General features: G+C 43.2%; 1 protein-coding gene across 1 annotated transcript; it reads left to right on the top strand.

Moving 5' to 3' along the window:
* The first annotated feature begins 1,215 nt into the window (after positions 1 to 1,215).
* Positions 1,216 to 11,605, top strand: LOC127328989 (protein TRANSPARENT TESTA 9). The gene is made up of 13 exons (XM_071824798.1): positions 1,216 to 1,540; positions 5,399 to 5,450; positions 5,527 to 5,603; positions 5,734 to 5,867; positions 5,947 to 6,043; positions 6,140 to 6,197; positions 7,571 to 7,679; positions 7,780 to 7,903; positions 7,989 to 8,175; positions 8,278 to 8,588; positions 9,914 to 10,002; positions 10,090 to 10,160; positions 11,363 to 11,605. Exons 1-13 carry the CDS (start codon positions 1,362 to 1,364, stop codon positions 11,588 to 11,590), a joined length of 1,716 nt encoding a protein of 571 aa, XP_071680899.1. The 5' UTR covers positions 1,216 to 1,361; the 3' UTR covers positions 11,591 to 11,605.
* Positions 11,606 to 15,581: the final 3,976 nt, after the last annotated feature.

The following is a 15,581-nucleotide window of genomic DNA, read 5'->3' as shown; positions in this document are numbered from 1 at the left end:
GAATCCGACTAGATTACATCAAGGTCTAATCTATCCTTTACTTTATCGATGTCTCCTTGCCTTGTCCGTCAAGAGTCCGTCTTCTTGTAGGTCTTCTCCGTTGTAACCGACGTATGGGCCCACCTTGGCTTATGACAACCCTCATGAGCCCCTTGTTGAGCCGGAGGAGGTAGGCCAATATCGGGTACCCGAAGGGTAATGCCCACATCACCGCTCCCTCCAGAACCAAATGGTCGGAATAAAAGCATGGATGCGCACGACCGAATACCACTCGATTTAGCAAACTCCAAGCAATATGTGCACCGTTTCATCCGTCGTCGGAGCCTTCCGGAACTCAACACTCCGGTCAGATCAAGAATGACAAGCCTCGGGTAGTTCTTCATCTTCGCACAAGAGAAACCCTAGGACCGTCGCCTTTATTCGTGAGACTGGCAGGCCCCTACTCCGCTAGTCATCTCCTTGACATAACCGAAGAGGAAGGAGGTAGTCCAGCGCTAGGCTGCAAGTCGACGGCGTCCCGAGGATAACCATAGACCACACAACACCGGCCTTGGCTGAACCCATCTGGTCAAGATCGGGCCTCACATGCTAGATCTCATCTCGACGGTGCAGATCACCGCCGTGCCCGCGCCGTCGATTCGTCAATCCCCGATGGAGATCCGTAGGCCTCGGCCAGCGACGACCGCACCGCTCTGTGCCCCCACCAGCGACTCCCCAACTCCCGAGAGAAGCTGCCATGCATCACCTCTCCATCCCCCCGGCCGTTGACGGGAAGGGGGCTGCTACCACCGCCGGCGAGGGCGGCGGCGGCCAGAGGGGGAGAGGGTGGAGGATGGAGGTCTTTATACCTCATGTCTGGATCAGTTAGCTCGTATACTATGTTTTCTTTATACCAATAAGATAAAGATACACTGCCATCTTTTTTTTGTTACCTTTACAATAATGCAAAGACTGTACTATTGATCATCAACACGAGAAAGATCCACAGCTTAAGTGCTTAACTCTCTTCCCGCCAGCTCATACATGGCAAATGACTCTAGCAAGCGGTTCCTTTCATGAGCCGATAAAACTACTCCTAGAACGAGCCGGTAGCGGAACCCGAATCGGAAAACGCAAACCACCGCTGGCAAACATACCGGTTGCAGGTTGCTCCACCGGGCCCACCTCGCCTTCCTCGTCGGCCACCATAACCCAGCCAGCGCGACAACCCAACCACGCGACGCAACCGGACGCCGAAAAAAAAAGAAAAAGATAGCGAAAAAACCCAGCGGAAGCGGGCGAACGAAGAAAAAAAGAAGAAGCAAAAAGCGAGCCCCCGATTCCCCCCCGCCGACGACCGCCGGCGATCGCCGCCGCCGCGGATGCGATGCGCTCCCCCTTCTGCGGCCGGGGCGGCGCCGTGGGCCGCGCACGGTGACGGATCCCCGCGCGCCGCCGCTGCCGCCTCCTGCGCCTCCGACCACGCTGCCGGCCGCCGCGGGCTCGCGGCCATGTGGCTGTTCTGGCGCGCCAGGAACCGCTTCTCCATCGAAGAGCTCCGGTGCGTTGCCGCCCCCTTTCCCCCTCCCCACCCCCCGGCCTCGCTAGGTATTTCGCAGGACGCCGCCCGCAGATCTGTGCCGCGGTGGCGGCCGGACTCCGGAGCCACTACCCAATTCCTGCCGGTCCCGAAAAGTCTCGTCTTTGCTCTGTTCGAATCCGATCGGGCTCGTCAGAAACGGGACCCAATTGCTGCCCCTCCCGGGCTGGCTAATACACATTTGTGATTGCGGGATGGTTCTGTCAGCACTTTCAGCTCAGTTTAGCGCGAAGGCACTGAAGCTCGAAAGCTGTTAACTCATTAGCTAGATGTTGTCCCGACCTGTAGAATGGACGCAGTGCAGGCTTAATTTCCTTTTGATCCCTTCATGACACTATAGGAGCAGTTCGCGGTTCCTGAACTGTGCTGCGCTCAACTTATTTGTCATGATCACTGCAAAAAAAAGTAGCCACACAAGTACACGAAAAATTTAGCTAGCCAAACAGTGGAATGGGCAAAAGATTTGTTTTTCTTAACAGCAATGGGCAAAAAAAATGCTGGGTAGGCAAACGTGATTATTTCTAGTCCACCATAATGCTAACGCAGCCTTAAAACATTGTACTCCTCAGATATTTTCCTTGACAGGATGAATATCTTCATTCAAGTATTGCTGCCTGCATTTGCCATTCACAAAGGAATAGGGGAAAAACAAGTAGAACATCTATGCTAACTAGTTTGGAGTTCATCTTCTCCTTTTCTCAACAAGTTTGAGAGACCAGACAATTAATCACAGTAAAAGATCTTTCAGTACTATGTGAGCTGCAACTGAAGAAACAGATGAACCATTTTTATCAGCAATTAGACACATAATAATATGTGCAATTAATCTGCATTAGTAGCTGCTAGTCAGGTGTGGAAAGTTCATTTTGTCCCATTTTCTTTTCAATCAGCAACACTATTCCCTACGTACTACATAAACCCCAGTTTTTGCTGTTTACTAATTCAACAATATCAAAGCCTTTTGTCCCAACAATATCATTTTGTCCTTCTTTTGCTCCCTATATCTAACCACAAGTTGGCGAAGCAAGAAAATCGCCTCCATAGTCGATCTAATTACTTATGAAACCAAATTGGTTGTGTCACTTTCCTTAAGCGATGCTTGACCACTATTTCCTCACTAATTAGTAAAATTTTGAATATCTCCTTTATTCTTGAGGATAGGTATTAATATAATTTTCCTTCACTCTTTGGCATTTTGTTTGACCCAAAAATGTGGTTGAATAGCTTAGTTAGCCATGCTATAGCCACTTCTCCAATACATCTACACACCTCAATTGGGACATTGTAACACCTGAGCCGCCTCGGGGCTGGCGGTCGTTACCCCTAGGATCTTTATTCTATCCCACAGACCAACACTAGTCTTTTTTGTGCACTTAGTCCTCGTGCGCACCTAGGAAGCACTTCCTGTTTGGTCACCCATACCCAAATTGCCCTTGGCCAAGCACGCTTAACCCCCGGGTTCTTTGGAGATGAGCTTCCGGAAAAGGAGACGCACCTTGTTGGTATGGGTATCCTACCAGTCCTATTAAGCCATAGGCCAAGATGTCACAAACATCATTGGTGGCAAGCCTTTCCTCCTTTGATGCTTTTTAGGTCATCCCTAACCTCAAGCTCTTGATCCTCCACATGAACCGCATGTTGGTGTCATCAAAGGAGTCGTCCAACTCGGGCATAGTGCTGCAATTTCCATTATTGAATAACTTGTGAAAGTAATCTCTCCATCTTTTTGTAATCTCTTCATCCTTCACTAGAAATCGATTAGCCTCCTCCTTGATGCATTTAACTTGGTTGAGGTCCCTTGTCTTCCTATCTCGAATTTTGCCATCTTGTATATGCCCTTTTTGCGTTCCTTCCCTAGTCTCTCATAGCCCTCATCATAGGCCTGCCCCTGTTGCTTCACTCATGGTCCACCTTGGCTTCTTCTGGGCTTTTTTGTACTTCACCACATTGCTTGTGCTTCTATCATGGTGCCAACTCGTGTAGCACTTCTCCTTGATAGCCTTTTGGATACCCTCATTCCACCACCATGTGTCCTTAGCTTCATGTTTCTTCCCTTTTGTCACCCCAAGCACCTCCCTAGCTACCTTTTGAATGCTGGTTGCCATCTTCACCCATGTGCTATCCGCACCTCTGTCTTCATCCCAAGGTCTTTCCCCGGCCATCCTTGACTTAAAGGATTGTTGCGCTTCCCCTTTCAGCTTCCACCACTTTGTTCTTGTCATTTTGGCACCTTTGTCCCGCAGAACACTGTGCGTGAAGGCGAACGTCGGCCACCACAAGCTTATTTTACGCCACAACACATTCGCCAGGGATTCACCTTACAATCCAAACAAGCCCTCCTATCCATTCTCGTGGTGAGGGCAAAGTAAATCTGGCTAGAGTGTAAATCTGGCTAGAGTGTCAGGCACTACTAAAGGTCACTAGGTGAGATCGCCTCTTCCTAATTAAGGTATTAGATATTTAGATACGAACAGGTCGTAGGCTACCGCAAAGTTTAGGATGTCTCCTTGTTTGTGTCGCCATACCCAAAATCCCCATGTACGCTCTCAAACCCCTATGTTAGTTACACCCACATGGCCATTGAGATCTCCTTTGAGGAGCTTCTCGGTTACTGCTACACTAGTAACAATGTCCTCTAAGTCCTTGCAGAATTGCCTCTTAGCACTCATGGCGAGCCCAACTTGTGAAGCATAAGCACTAATACTCCCTCCGTTTCTATAGGTAGGGCGTATAAATTAAACCGTACACGCTGGATTTAACACTCAGGGAATAACGAAGTGGCTTAGCACGCAGGACGGATGCAATTAAGTCCGGACAGCTTGCTAACTGAAGGGGCAAAATAGTCCAGAATTTACGAACGCAAATGCTCCTTAATCCACGCACCAGCAAATTTACGCCTTGACCATAGAAACAGAGGGAGTACCGTTTAGGTTAAGGTCCCCAACAACTAGCTTGATTAGGATGATCCTATCCCCTCAGTCTCCGGACAACCACTACTCTCTTCTTAAGGCTCTAATCTGTTAAGATGCCTACGCCATTTCTACTATCAACTAAGCCAGAATACCAAAGTTTGAAACTAGTATTCTTGATTTCCCTCGCCTTTTGACCGCCCATCTAGTTTCCTGGACACAAAGTTAATTTACATGTCTCCTAATTGCAGCATCCACTAACTCCCGTAGCTTCCCCGTCAAGGATCCTACATTCTAACTACCCACCCAAAACCTATTTGCCTCGGCTAGCTTCCTTAACCCTTTGCATCCGTCGGGTGAGATGCAAGACCCTTGCTCACTTTTCACTACATCCGGGCGATGATTTAGCGTGCCACTAGGTGGCAGCCCGGCCCTTGCTCACTTGACACCACACTCAGATATGGCGTGTCGCTAAGTGAGTTATGCCCCAACGTATTTCTATTGGGTTTTACATCCATAGGAACGACTGGTTTTTTATGTTGGCTCGCCAAGTCTATCAGAACCCTCCTCCTTTACCTGGGCTTGGGACCGGAAGGCGGAGATTTTTTGCTGTTTACTAATAATACCTTCATTTGCTGGTGGAAAGAAAGTAAAATTTTACGCATAGATGTTTTTTTACTTGTCTTATTCTGTAAGTACTTGGTTGCAGATTGTATCTCTCTATAATTTAAATTTCATATTTATTATTTGTTTATATTTGATATATTTGTTGAAGACCAACGCCGACATTTTGACTACTGTTCATAAGTAAAAAGTCCTTGCATCTTGGTTATATATTCGTGCTTCATGTAAGTGTTGTGATATTTTGATTTTTATATTTAATTAATGTAACATAGCCCCCCTGGTGCAGGTATTTAACAGATCAGCTACAAAAGGTTCATGTTGTTTATGAAGCTAATAAGGTAAGTAGATCTGGCCATTCCGTGTTACTCAGTTTGAGGAATTATTTAGCTGATCGCTCTGATGTTTTTTATGAAGGATTTTGTTGTTGAAGCATTGAGGTCAATCGCCGAACTTATGATATATGGCGACCAAAACGATCCTACGTTTTTCGAGTAAGTGTTAGGCAGAGAACACACATTACTTGATAGCACAGCCAATCAGCTACACAGTGGAAGGTGCCAGGCTAGTATCGTAGACACTTCCAAGTGGATCTATTAACTGCTCAATTGACATTTCTTTCAGTTTTTTCATGGAGAATCAGATCATGGGTGAATTTGCTCGTATTTTGAGGATTTGTAAGCTGTCCAGAGTGTCACTACAGTTGCTGCAGACAATGAGTATCATGATCCAAAATTTAAGAAATGAACATTCCATTTGTAAGTTAATCAGTATTGTAGTGTATGTATGCTATGGTTGCAATGTGAATCATCTAATCTGTGTTCATGTTTTGTAAAGACTATATTTTCAGCAATGAGCACATCAACTTCTTGATAACCTACCCATTTGATTTTCAAATTGATGAGATGCTGTCGTACTACATATCCTTTCTACGGTCTGTATCCTGTCTTGAATCATCACTTATGTAACTTATTTTTCTTGCCGCTGGTTATTATTGTGTACCGACTTACTTGATTCTCGTCTCATGAAGGGCAATAAGTGGAAAGTTGAACAAGAATACAATTTCCTTGCTTGTGGCTACAGAAAATGTACTCATCTTTTTTCCTTTTACTGCACACATACAAATTACGCAGTGCTATTTTTCCTTGTCCTTTTTTTCGGTCATTAAACTAGATTTGTATTATACTCTTCCTTTTTGATTTATGTCTTGTGTAGAATAGCTGTATAGAATGTCGAAAATTTCTGGCAGTGAATTATAAACTGGCCTTCTCAAGTCAATGCTGCCCTCATCAAACTGGAATGTGAAAACTAATTATTCAAGAAAGCGTCAATATTTGACGCCTTGATTCATTAATAGAACTGGAGAAATGCAAAGCCTGCACACACGCTAACGACTACGGTAGATGCCAATTGCAGTTAGTGTGGTAGCCCATGTGTATTTGTGTGGTGAGGTTAGTCCCATTTCGGTTGTTTAGATAGGCTTGGTCCATCATACTGCTGTGTTTCAGCGAGGACGGAAGTATTAAGTGGGCTGTTATGCGTACTTGGTCCCACCCCATGGGTGGGCTGGGCAATAAGCGAATTAGGGCATATAGTGTTACATTGTCGCAGAACAAGCATGGTGATACTTTGGGAAAGCAGCGGCAAGCAAGCCTTGCAAGCTAACCTTGCAGTTAGTGTGGTAGCCCAAGTGTATTTGTGTGGTGAGGTTAGTCCCATTTCGGTTGTTTAGATAGGCTTGGTCCATCATACTGCTGTGTTTCAGCGAGGACGGAAGTATAAGTGGGCTGTTATGCGTACTTGGTCCCACCCCATGGGTGGGCTGGGCAATAAGCGAATTAGGGCATATAGTGTTACATTGTCGCAGAACAAGCATGGTGATACTTTGGGAAAGCAGCGGCAAGCAAGCTTTGCAAGCTAGCCAACTGGACATTGGACTTTGTTGGGTGCCCAAGATTCTTGGTTGGCCGCAAAGAACTGCGTTGGATCTCTTCGTTAAACATACTGCTGTATCTGGTTTTTTCCGAGCATGTGCATTGCTCGCCCATCACCAGACCAGAGGCTTGTTCGTCCATGAGCTAGACATGGCGAAATGCTCGCGAAATTCGCTACTGCACCCAGGGCCGCTTGGATGCATGATATCTACGATCATGCATTGAATGCCTTAGCCATTGTGCAACGTTTTCATCTGCTTTTGGCACGGTGTTGAAGATGCATGTTGACATGTTGAGCCTAGGAAGTAGGAATCCTATTATGCATACACGTTTCGATAGTTACATTGAATAAATATTCCTAAAATCCAAATAACAAGCATATGCTATTTCTGAAGATATCAATTTATTTGGATCTTTGTTCACTGTTATTTGCTATGTTTGTTTGTAAGAAAGTTTGTAACGTTGAGCCTGGCAGGTTCAACATGAATTTCACATTCCTTCTTTACTAATCTTCTTTATATATGCAGGACGAGGTCATTTCCTTTCCTCTTTATGTTGAGGCCTTAAAGTTTGCTTTTCATGAGGATAGCATGATCCGAGTTGCTATACGTACCTTGACGCTTAATGTCTATCATGGTAGGTTGCTAAGGCTTCAATGTTGTAGTATACGTCCACTATGCATGCACTTAACTTGCATTTTTTGCTCTTGCTTACAAAACAATTCTCTTGCTTTCAGTTGGTGATGAATCTGTTAACAGATTTGTTTCGCGAGTGCCACTGTCAGATTATTTCTCTGACATGGTCACACATTTTCAGAAGCAGTGCATTGACTTGGATAAGTTGGTCGTGCGTTCTGCAGAGTAAGCTTGTGGTATAAATAGATCGGCAGATGTATCAACTTTATAAAAGCAATTCTTATGCCTCTGTCTGTATTCTGATCTGTAGGAATGCGGGCTCTTCTGCGGCAGTGGCCTCTATTGAAGATGCAGTTGTGCAAATTGAAGATGCCCTGTATTATTTCAGTGATGTTATGTCTTCTGGTATTCCTGATCTAGGGAATTTCATCACTGAAAATATCCTGCAACATTTGGTATTTCGGATTGTACTCCCCTCGTTGCAAAGGCAGCGCACTGTGAGTATAGTGAGAAACACCTTTTGCATTATCTTATATATATCTGATACCTAGTCTTTTTTTTTTGTTATAATTTCTTATATTCTATTTTTTCTTCCCTAGGATTTATGGATAAGTGTCAGTACTTCCTTGTATCTACTTTGCTGCATACTTCACATCTTTAAGGACAAGGATATGGCAAGCACTATTGCTGCTGCTCTTTTCCATCAGCCTGATTGCTCTGATAGGAAACAAGAGACACCTAATGGATGTATCTCTGAGCATGATGATGGCATATCTGAGAAACAAGTTAGCAGCACCTCTGTGCATGATCAGTCAAATGGAGACAAGTCAACGTCTCCGTCTTCTGCACATTTGCAATGCTTGTCTGATCATCCGTCGGCAAGTGAATTCTGCCAAGGCAACACACTGAGGTATGCTGGTGTTGCTGTATAGTACTTATGCTGAAGACTCCTTGATTTCAGTTCTTATCTGGATGGGCTTGTACCATCCATGTTAAATTGTTCTTAACATAGTATGTAACATTTGCTATATTTCATTGATGTACACAACATGGTCAAACATGTACTAAGCTGTGAAGCACTCATTGCTGTATATGCCAGGGGGTTAGCGGATGGAGAATAGTTTCTATGTTAATATTTTTTCTTACTTTTAGCAGGATGAAAAATAGTCTTTTTTTGAGAGGTACATGCCAAGGAAAGAAGAAAAATCATTGATAGTCTAGTAGAAGCGGTGACTCATAGTGGCAGTGTGTAATTTGATGTAGTTTTAATTGGTTATGCTTTGAGCCCTTCACTGTTGAATTGGTAGTTCTAACCTTAAGTTCTGAAGTCTCCGAGGTTGTAAGAATCCCCAAAAGTACTGTCTGGTCAGCTTGGGTAAGGGTCCTAAGACTGGTTAACGTGACCGTGCTCGCTTAGTTGAACTATTGATTCTTTTGATTGATATAAAAACATTACACTTTAGTGCCTTTTTATAGGACGGCAGTTTTGATCCACAGGCCGAAACTCAACTCAAACATGACATAAGCAAGCTCTGTCTTGCTAATTTGATTGGACTCCTTATAAGTTATGTTTTCGAGATTGACATGGTCTCTGGAATGCATCTCTCGTAATCAACTGTTTACGCTATATGTATTTTAGAAGTAAATTCCTAAGACTGGTTAACGTGCTCGCTTAGTTGAACTATTGATTCTTTTGATTGATATAAAAACATTACACATAACTACCTTTTTATAGGACGTCAGTTTTGATCCACAGGCCGAAACTCAACTCAAACATGACAGAAGCAAGCTCTGTCTTGCTAATTTGATTGGACTCCTTATAAGTTATGTTTTTGACATTGACATGGTCTCCGGAATGCATCTCCCGCAATCAATTTACTACTGTTTACGCTATATGTATTTTAGAAGTAAATTCCTAACAAATCATAATATAGTGGTGAAGCATTACGAAGACAAATTTACTCATATGTTCTTAGTATGGCCTATTCTATATTCACAAATACGTTGTTCACAAAGCTATATGTGATGTCACCTATTTGGTATTGGAAGTAGTAGTATTATCATAGATGTTAACAATGGATAGCTTTGCTGTACCTTTCCTGTTCTGTATGTTTGCACGGAGATGCACATTTTCTTACGGTTTAGTACTTTTATAAAACTGCTTTGTTGTTTGATGTTGAAGCAAGCTCTAAGAAATTGAGATCATTGTATATGACTGTATTTCGTTATTTACAGGGAACACTTGCTATCATATATCACAGGCGGGGATGCTTTCCAAGCTTTGGGTTCTTTGTGCTTATTTGCTACATTATTGCAGACAAAAGGTTTCTTAAAAATATACTCACCTGATTATCGTTATTACTGTGTCTTTCCCAAAAGTATAATTATTCAAGTACATGTTGGCTTTACAGAACTTGATGAATCAATGCTAGATGCACTTGGAATTTTGCCTCAAAGAAAGCAGCATAAGAAGCTTCTATTAGTGAGTACTGTTTATTCACACTCAGTTGTTGTTTTGGAAAATTAAACAAGGTTGATTCTTCCAATATGGTCTCACATCGGAACCCTGGTGTGCATCCATATTTTCTGCAACATTAGGAGACTGCTGCTATAAGCACACCCAGAATTCCTATATACTTGTGTTTAGATGTCCATTTAAAACCATCATGTGTATAAAGTTAACAAGGCATGGTGGATGAATGAAGAGTGTTTTATGCGTATTTACTTAGGTTCCAGAGATTATGTGGAACTTGTCGCTATCTTGTGTAAGGGTTCTGACGTTCAACAATGCTTCCAACTAGGATTATGACTTACGCTTAGGGCATGTACAATGCAGACGCTTAGGGGAGGCTCTAGGGTGCTTATCCTGGCTGTTTCGTTGGAATCCCGGCCGATCCCAGGAACTTGGTTAGCGTCACCGCATAATTAGATGCCGAGCGCTCCCTTTTTTTCTTCTTCATGTGTGGTTTAACCGAACATCCGGCGCTAGCAGTGCGCTGCTTTCCTGGCAAAATTTACGGCCTCCATCAACTAATTCTGACCACAAGCCCACAGCTAACCAGTCCACAGCCAGCTAGGTAGCTAATTAACTTCAGGGTTACATAGACCATAATATCCCACAATAAGCTAATGTCGTAGTGGACTCAGGGGTTTGGTGTAGATGTATCAGGATTGGTACAAATAGAGCATACAAATGATTCAACAGGATATTCACCGATATCTGGATAGGTATAAATAGAGCATACATGTGATTCAATAGGATATTCACCGAGATCTTAATGTGTGGTACTATATCTGTGAGTAGTTGATATGTATCGGCATCCATTCCTGGCGAGCTTGTTTTTTGAGGTATCCATGTAATGTTGGTACCAACTATGCACAGTCCACTGCAAAGACCCTTCGCTGGCCCTCACTATTGACAGATTGCTTGCTGGCGTAAGCAGTTCATTACAAAATTGATATGGATTGATGTTTTGGACTTGCTTTGACAAACTCAACTCTGACATTCCTCATTGATTTGAGTCACCTGTGACCTGTCACCTCACAACTTTCCCTTACCTAGTCTTGGTCCTGTTAAGTGTGTGGGATTGGAGTAGCAAAACACAGCATAGATTGTATGTCGTAACTTTCTTATTGTGCTGCCTTTTAATTTAATTTTCTGACACTTGCATTCTCTTCCTGTAGCAAGCTTTGGTTGGTGAAGATATAGCGGAAAGGCGGCTATTTTCATCCAGTAGTGGTGTTGCAGATGACAGCATCTGCAGTGATTTTGATATATATATAAGGAAGCTTCAGGTACTGCTGGTTCTTTCACCAAACATTGGACATAGTACATTTTTTCGCAATCTGCTACTTTCAGTTGTTTCTGATAGATTTTATGGTGCACAACCTGAGTCCTACACTTTCCTATAATAATAACATATATCCTGTGGCTTGCTAAACGACCGCAAATATCTTTTTGCTCCCTCCATATCACGAATACTTGACGTTTTGGACATTGGCATGGTCTTCAAGATGTAACATTGACCACTAATTTCTATTGTAGTATATGTAGAAACCAGAAAAGTTATAACATTCCAGAAGCACTTTCCAAAACAAGTCTGCATATATTTCATGTTTCCAATCTAAATAGTTAAAATGATATTCGTTTTCAAAGTTTTCAAATTTTGACTGAAGGCATGTCCAAACGTCAACTGTTTGTGATATGGAGGGAGTATCTCACTTATGTAAGGTAAAACACCATAGCTTTTGGCAAAAAGACCACTACTTTCCAGTTTCCGCAAAGAAAACATAGAGTGGTTAATGCCTTAATGGAATTAGGTTAACCTTTGCAATTTGAAGTTCATGCCCAGTGTTATGAGTAAAAAAGTTGAAAAGTTATCCGCACGGGCAGACAAGTGAACCTTGGCAAACAAGAAAGTCAAGGCATTATCTTTAGGAAGATGGTCCATATTTCTGAGATTTTATTTGCCTTCCGATACAGAGCCTTACATTTCACAACCGGTGACGGGACCCTCAGTGCGCATAGTGGCAAGCCTTGTTATTCTCTTTGCTCACGATACCATCTAATCCCACTTCTCTTTTGTATCTGATCCCATAGCAGCAATACTGGCCATGTTTTTCGAGGAAAAGGTGCATACTACTCACCCTAAGTTCACATTTTGTGAAGATGGCCCAGCTTTTTTTTGAGCCTATTTTATGCCTCCAAGTATCAAAACCCGTTTTCATCACCCCCTTTCGACTGTTGATTTTTGCTCACACCTCCATGTCACCTTAGTTTTAGCATGATATAAGCGCCTCATTGTCATGTCCGCCTTTCTCTATTCTCTCCTCTTTTCTTCCATGGTAGTTTCCAGCTGCTACATGGATTTTCTCATATCCTCCTCCACCGCTGCCCATCTTCATCCTCGGTTTCATTCAGTGGCGTGGTCCCCAGCGAAGCAAGTGGTAGAGCTTCTCGGAATACACTGTCATGCTTTGTCTCGGTGAGGTGCGGTACCACTGCTGCTGACCTGAGGCCGGCAAGTGGTCAAACAAACGCAAGACAGGACAATGGTTGAAGATGAGGAATAGGGACACAGATCTATCATACTCGGGGTAACCATCACCCCTCACCTTACCACCTCCCAGGCCCTGACCACCACATAGATGCTAAATGTGCACATGTATGCATCATCTCAGGCATCCTATTTTCGCAAGAAACAGGAAAACAAGGAGACCAATGATAGATGGACATTAGCTCCTTGAGGTTATTGGGGCCAAAGTGATGAGGGACGGTATATAAAATAAAAATAAAAATAAAACATAAGTAAGATCCAGTACTAGCTTCTACACACTTCTACTATATTCTAGATAATATGGTCCTCTAGTTATGTGTGTTGTAGTGGTTTCCAGAGTATTCTAGTAGAAGTTGTAACTAGGATATTTGTAGTTCTTTCCCTAGCTTATGTAGTGTTCTCTAGAACACTCTAGTTGTGAGTAGAGCTAAGTAGTGAAGGCTCATGCAGCCTATAAATAGAGGTCCAACCTCTACCTATGAAATCGGACTATGTACCCACTACCTATCAATAAAGAGAACTTTGTGTTCTTGTTTTAGATCTTGGATTAGATCTTGTGTGTTGAGAGTTTGGACTAAACTCTTGACAGCCCCGCCCCTAGAGCGATATCTAGGTTACGCCCCTAGAGCGATATCTAGCGCAGCACGTTGAAGCGGTTCCTTCAACATTCGTGCTGTCCACATTGTAGCAACACGGTGGAGCTGTTCCTCCACAACCTTGTGCTTCGTGTGGTATCGAGCCCCGCCGATCCGTTCAAGTTGTGGTTCCCTCATTGAGAGCAAGCCGCAACAAGCAATGGAGGAGTTGGGAAAGAGAATGGATCTTTATGAGAACAACAAATCCAAGCGTTGCGTGAAGATCTTAACCGGAGATTTGATCAGCTAGTTGAGATGATCAGAAAGGGTGTTCCTCCTACTGCCAATGATGAAGGATCATCAAAGGATGGTGAAGATGCTCAGCGGAGAAGAAAGGGAGGTTATCTTGGAGCAAAAACACCTCAACCACATGTTATTCAGCGTACCTCAAGAAGGCCAACTTATGATGAAATTTCTGAAGATGAAGAAAATGATGAGGACCTTGAAGAACCTGACCTCTATGCACTTCCAAGAGTACCCAACACTACGTATGCGAGGGATACATACAAGGTGAAAGCTGAGATCCCTACTTTCAATGGAAATGTTGATATTGAAGGGTGCCTTGATTGGTTGTACGAGGTGGAGACTTTCTTTGAGGTCATGAATATTCCAGAAGACCGTAGAGTCTCTTTGGTCGCATACAAGCTGAAAGGAGGCGCTGGTGCATGGTGGCATCGTCTTCAAGAAGACCGCAGACTCAGAGGAAAGCCTCGTGTGAGATCTTGGCGGCAGATGAAGAATCTTTTGAAAGGGAGATTTTTGCCTGCAGATTACGATCAGATCCTATTTATTCAGTTTCAGAATTGTGCACAAGGAAATAGGACCATTTCAGAATACACAGAGGAGTTCCTAAGACTACAAGTGAGGTGCCACCTTGGTGAAACTGAAGATCAACAAGTTGCAAGGTACATCAATGGTCTCAATGATGCTATCCAGGATCGTTTGATGATGCAGCAAATTTGGTCCCTTGATCAAGCACAAGCTCTAGCATTAAAGGCAGAGAGATTGGTAAAGGCAAGAAAGACAAGTAAGGCTCCATATTCTCATATGGAAGACTCATCTAGGAGTCACTCCCATGGAACGGAAGAACAGACCGCTCAACCTGATGCAAAACAAACTGTCCCAAAGCAAGCCGGAGGTAAGAGTAGGGCAAAGCCTGTGATAAAATGCTATAAATGTGGTGAAGAGGGACATGTATCTAGCAATTGCCCATTGAGGAAATTTGTCAACACAACAATCCATGATGGCAAAGATGGCAAAGAATATGAATCTGAAGATGTAGAAGGACAAGATATTTGTGAAGAAGAGGGAGAAGAGGTGGTATGCGTGATTCAGCGCCCCGTGTGCTCAACACCGCAGCCCGACAACACACAACAAAAGAAAATATTTGAGAGCAAATGCACGGTGAATGGCAAGGTATGCAAATTAGTGATTGATGGTTGCAGCTGTGAAAACCTTATCTCTCAGAATTTGGTGAATCATTTAAATCTTGAGACACATGATCATCCAAACCCCTACACTATTGGGTGGATCAAGAAAGGAGTGAATATGAGGGTCACCAAACAATGCAACCTGCCACTCTCTTTGGGCAAGCACTATCACGCAAATGTGTTGTGTGATGTTGTTGATATGGATGCCAACCATGTTCTTCTTGGGAGACCTTGGCAATATGATGTGAATACAACACACAAAGGGAAGGAAAATTCTTACTCTTTCACTTGGAACAAGCGGAAGATCATCATTCTACCAAATCAATCAAATCGTAATAGCTCCAAGGAGAAGGAGAAAAGTGACCACAAACGGAGGCTAAAATCATTCCAGGTTGGTGATAAGGTGATGGTATACCTCCGGAAAGAAGGACCACCATTAGACATCAAAGATAAACTTAGATGGTGGAAATACGGGCCCTTCCCTGTTCTAAGGAAGATAAATGATAATGCCTACGTGATAGATCTTCCAGCTGAGATGGGAATATCTAACATATTCAATGTGGCAGATTTGGCTCTTTATCATCCAGAACAAGCACTCTATGAAAATAACTCGAGGTCGAGTTCTAAACAACCAGGGGAGAATGATGAGGGACGGTATATAAAATAAAATAAAAATAAAACATAAGTAAGATCCAGTACTAGCTTCTACACACTTCTACTATATTCTAGATAATATGGTCCTCTAGTTATGTGTGTTGTAGTGGTTTCCAGAGTATTCTAG

Source organism: Lolium perenne, unplaced genomic scaffold, assembly GCF_019359855.2.
Source record: "Lolium perenne isolate Kyuss_39 unplaced genomic scaffold, Kyuss_2.0 unplaced28, whole genome shotgun sequence".
Classification (NCBI taxonomy): domain Eukaryota; kingdom Viridiplantae; phylum Streptophyta; class Magnoliopsida; order Poales; family Poaceae; genus Lolium; species Lolium perenne.
Note: the sequence above shows the minus strand (reverse complement) of the source record. Positions and strands in the feature narration are given on the sequence as shown.

Bases quoted from the DNA above. Each gene is read 5' to 3' on its own strand.
- LOC127328989 (XM_071824798.1), top strand. From the start codon at position 1,362: ATGCGATGCGCTCCCCCTTCTGCGGCCGGGGCGGCGCCGTGGGCCGCG. The intron at 8,176-8,277 runs GTGAGTATAGTG...TTTCTTCCCTAG, and splicing joins CGTTGCAAAGGCAGCGCACT to GATTTATGGATAAGTGTCAG. The intron at 10,003-10,089 runs GTTTCTTAAAAA...TTGGCTTTACAG, and splicing joins TACATTATTGCAGACAAAAG to AACTTGATGAATCAATGCTA.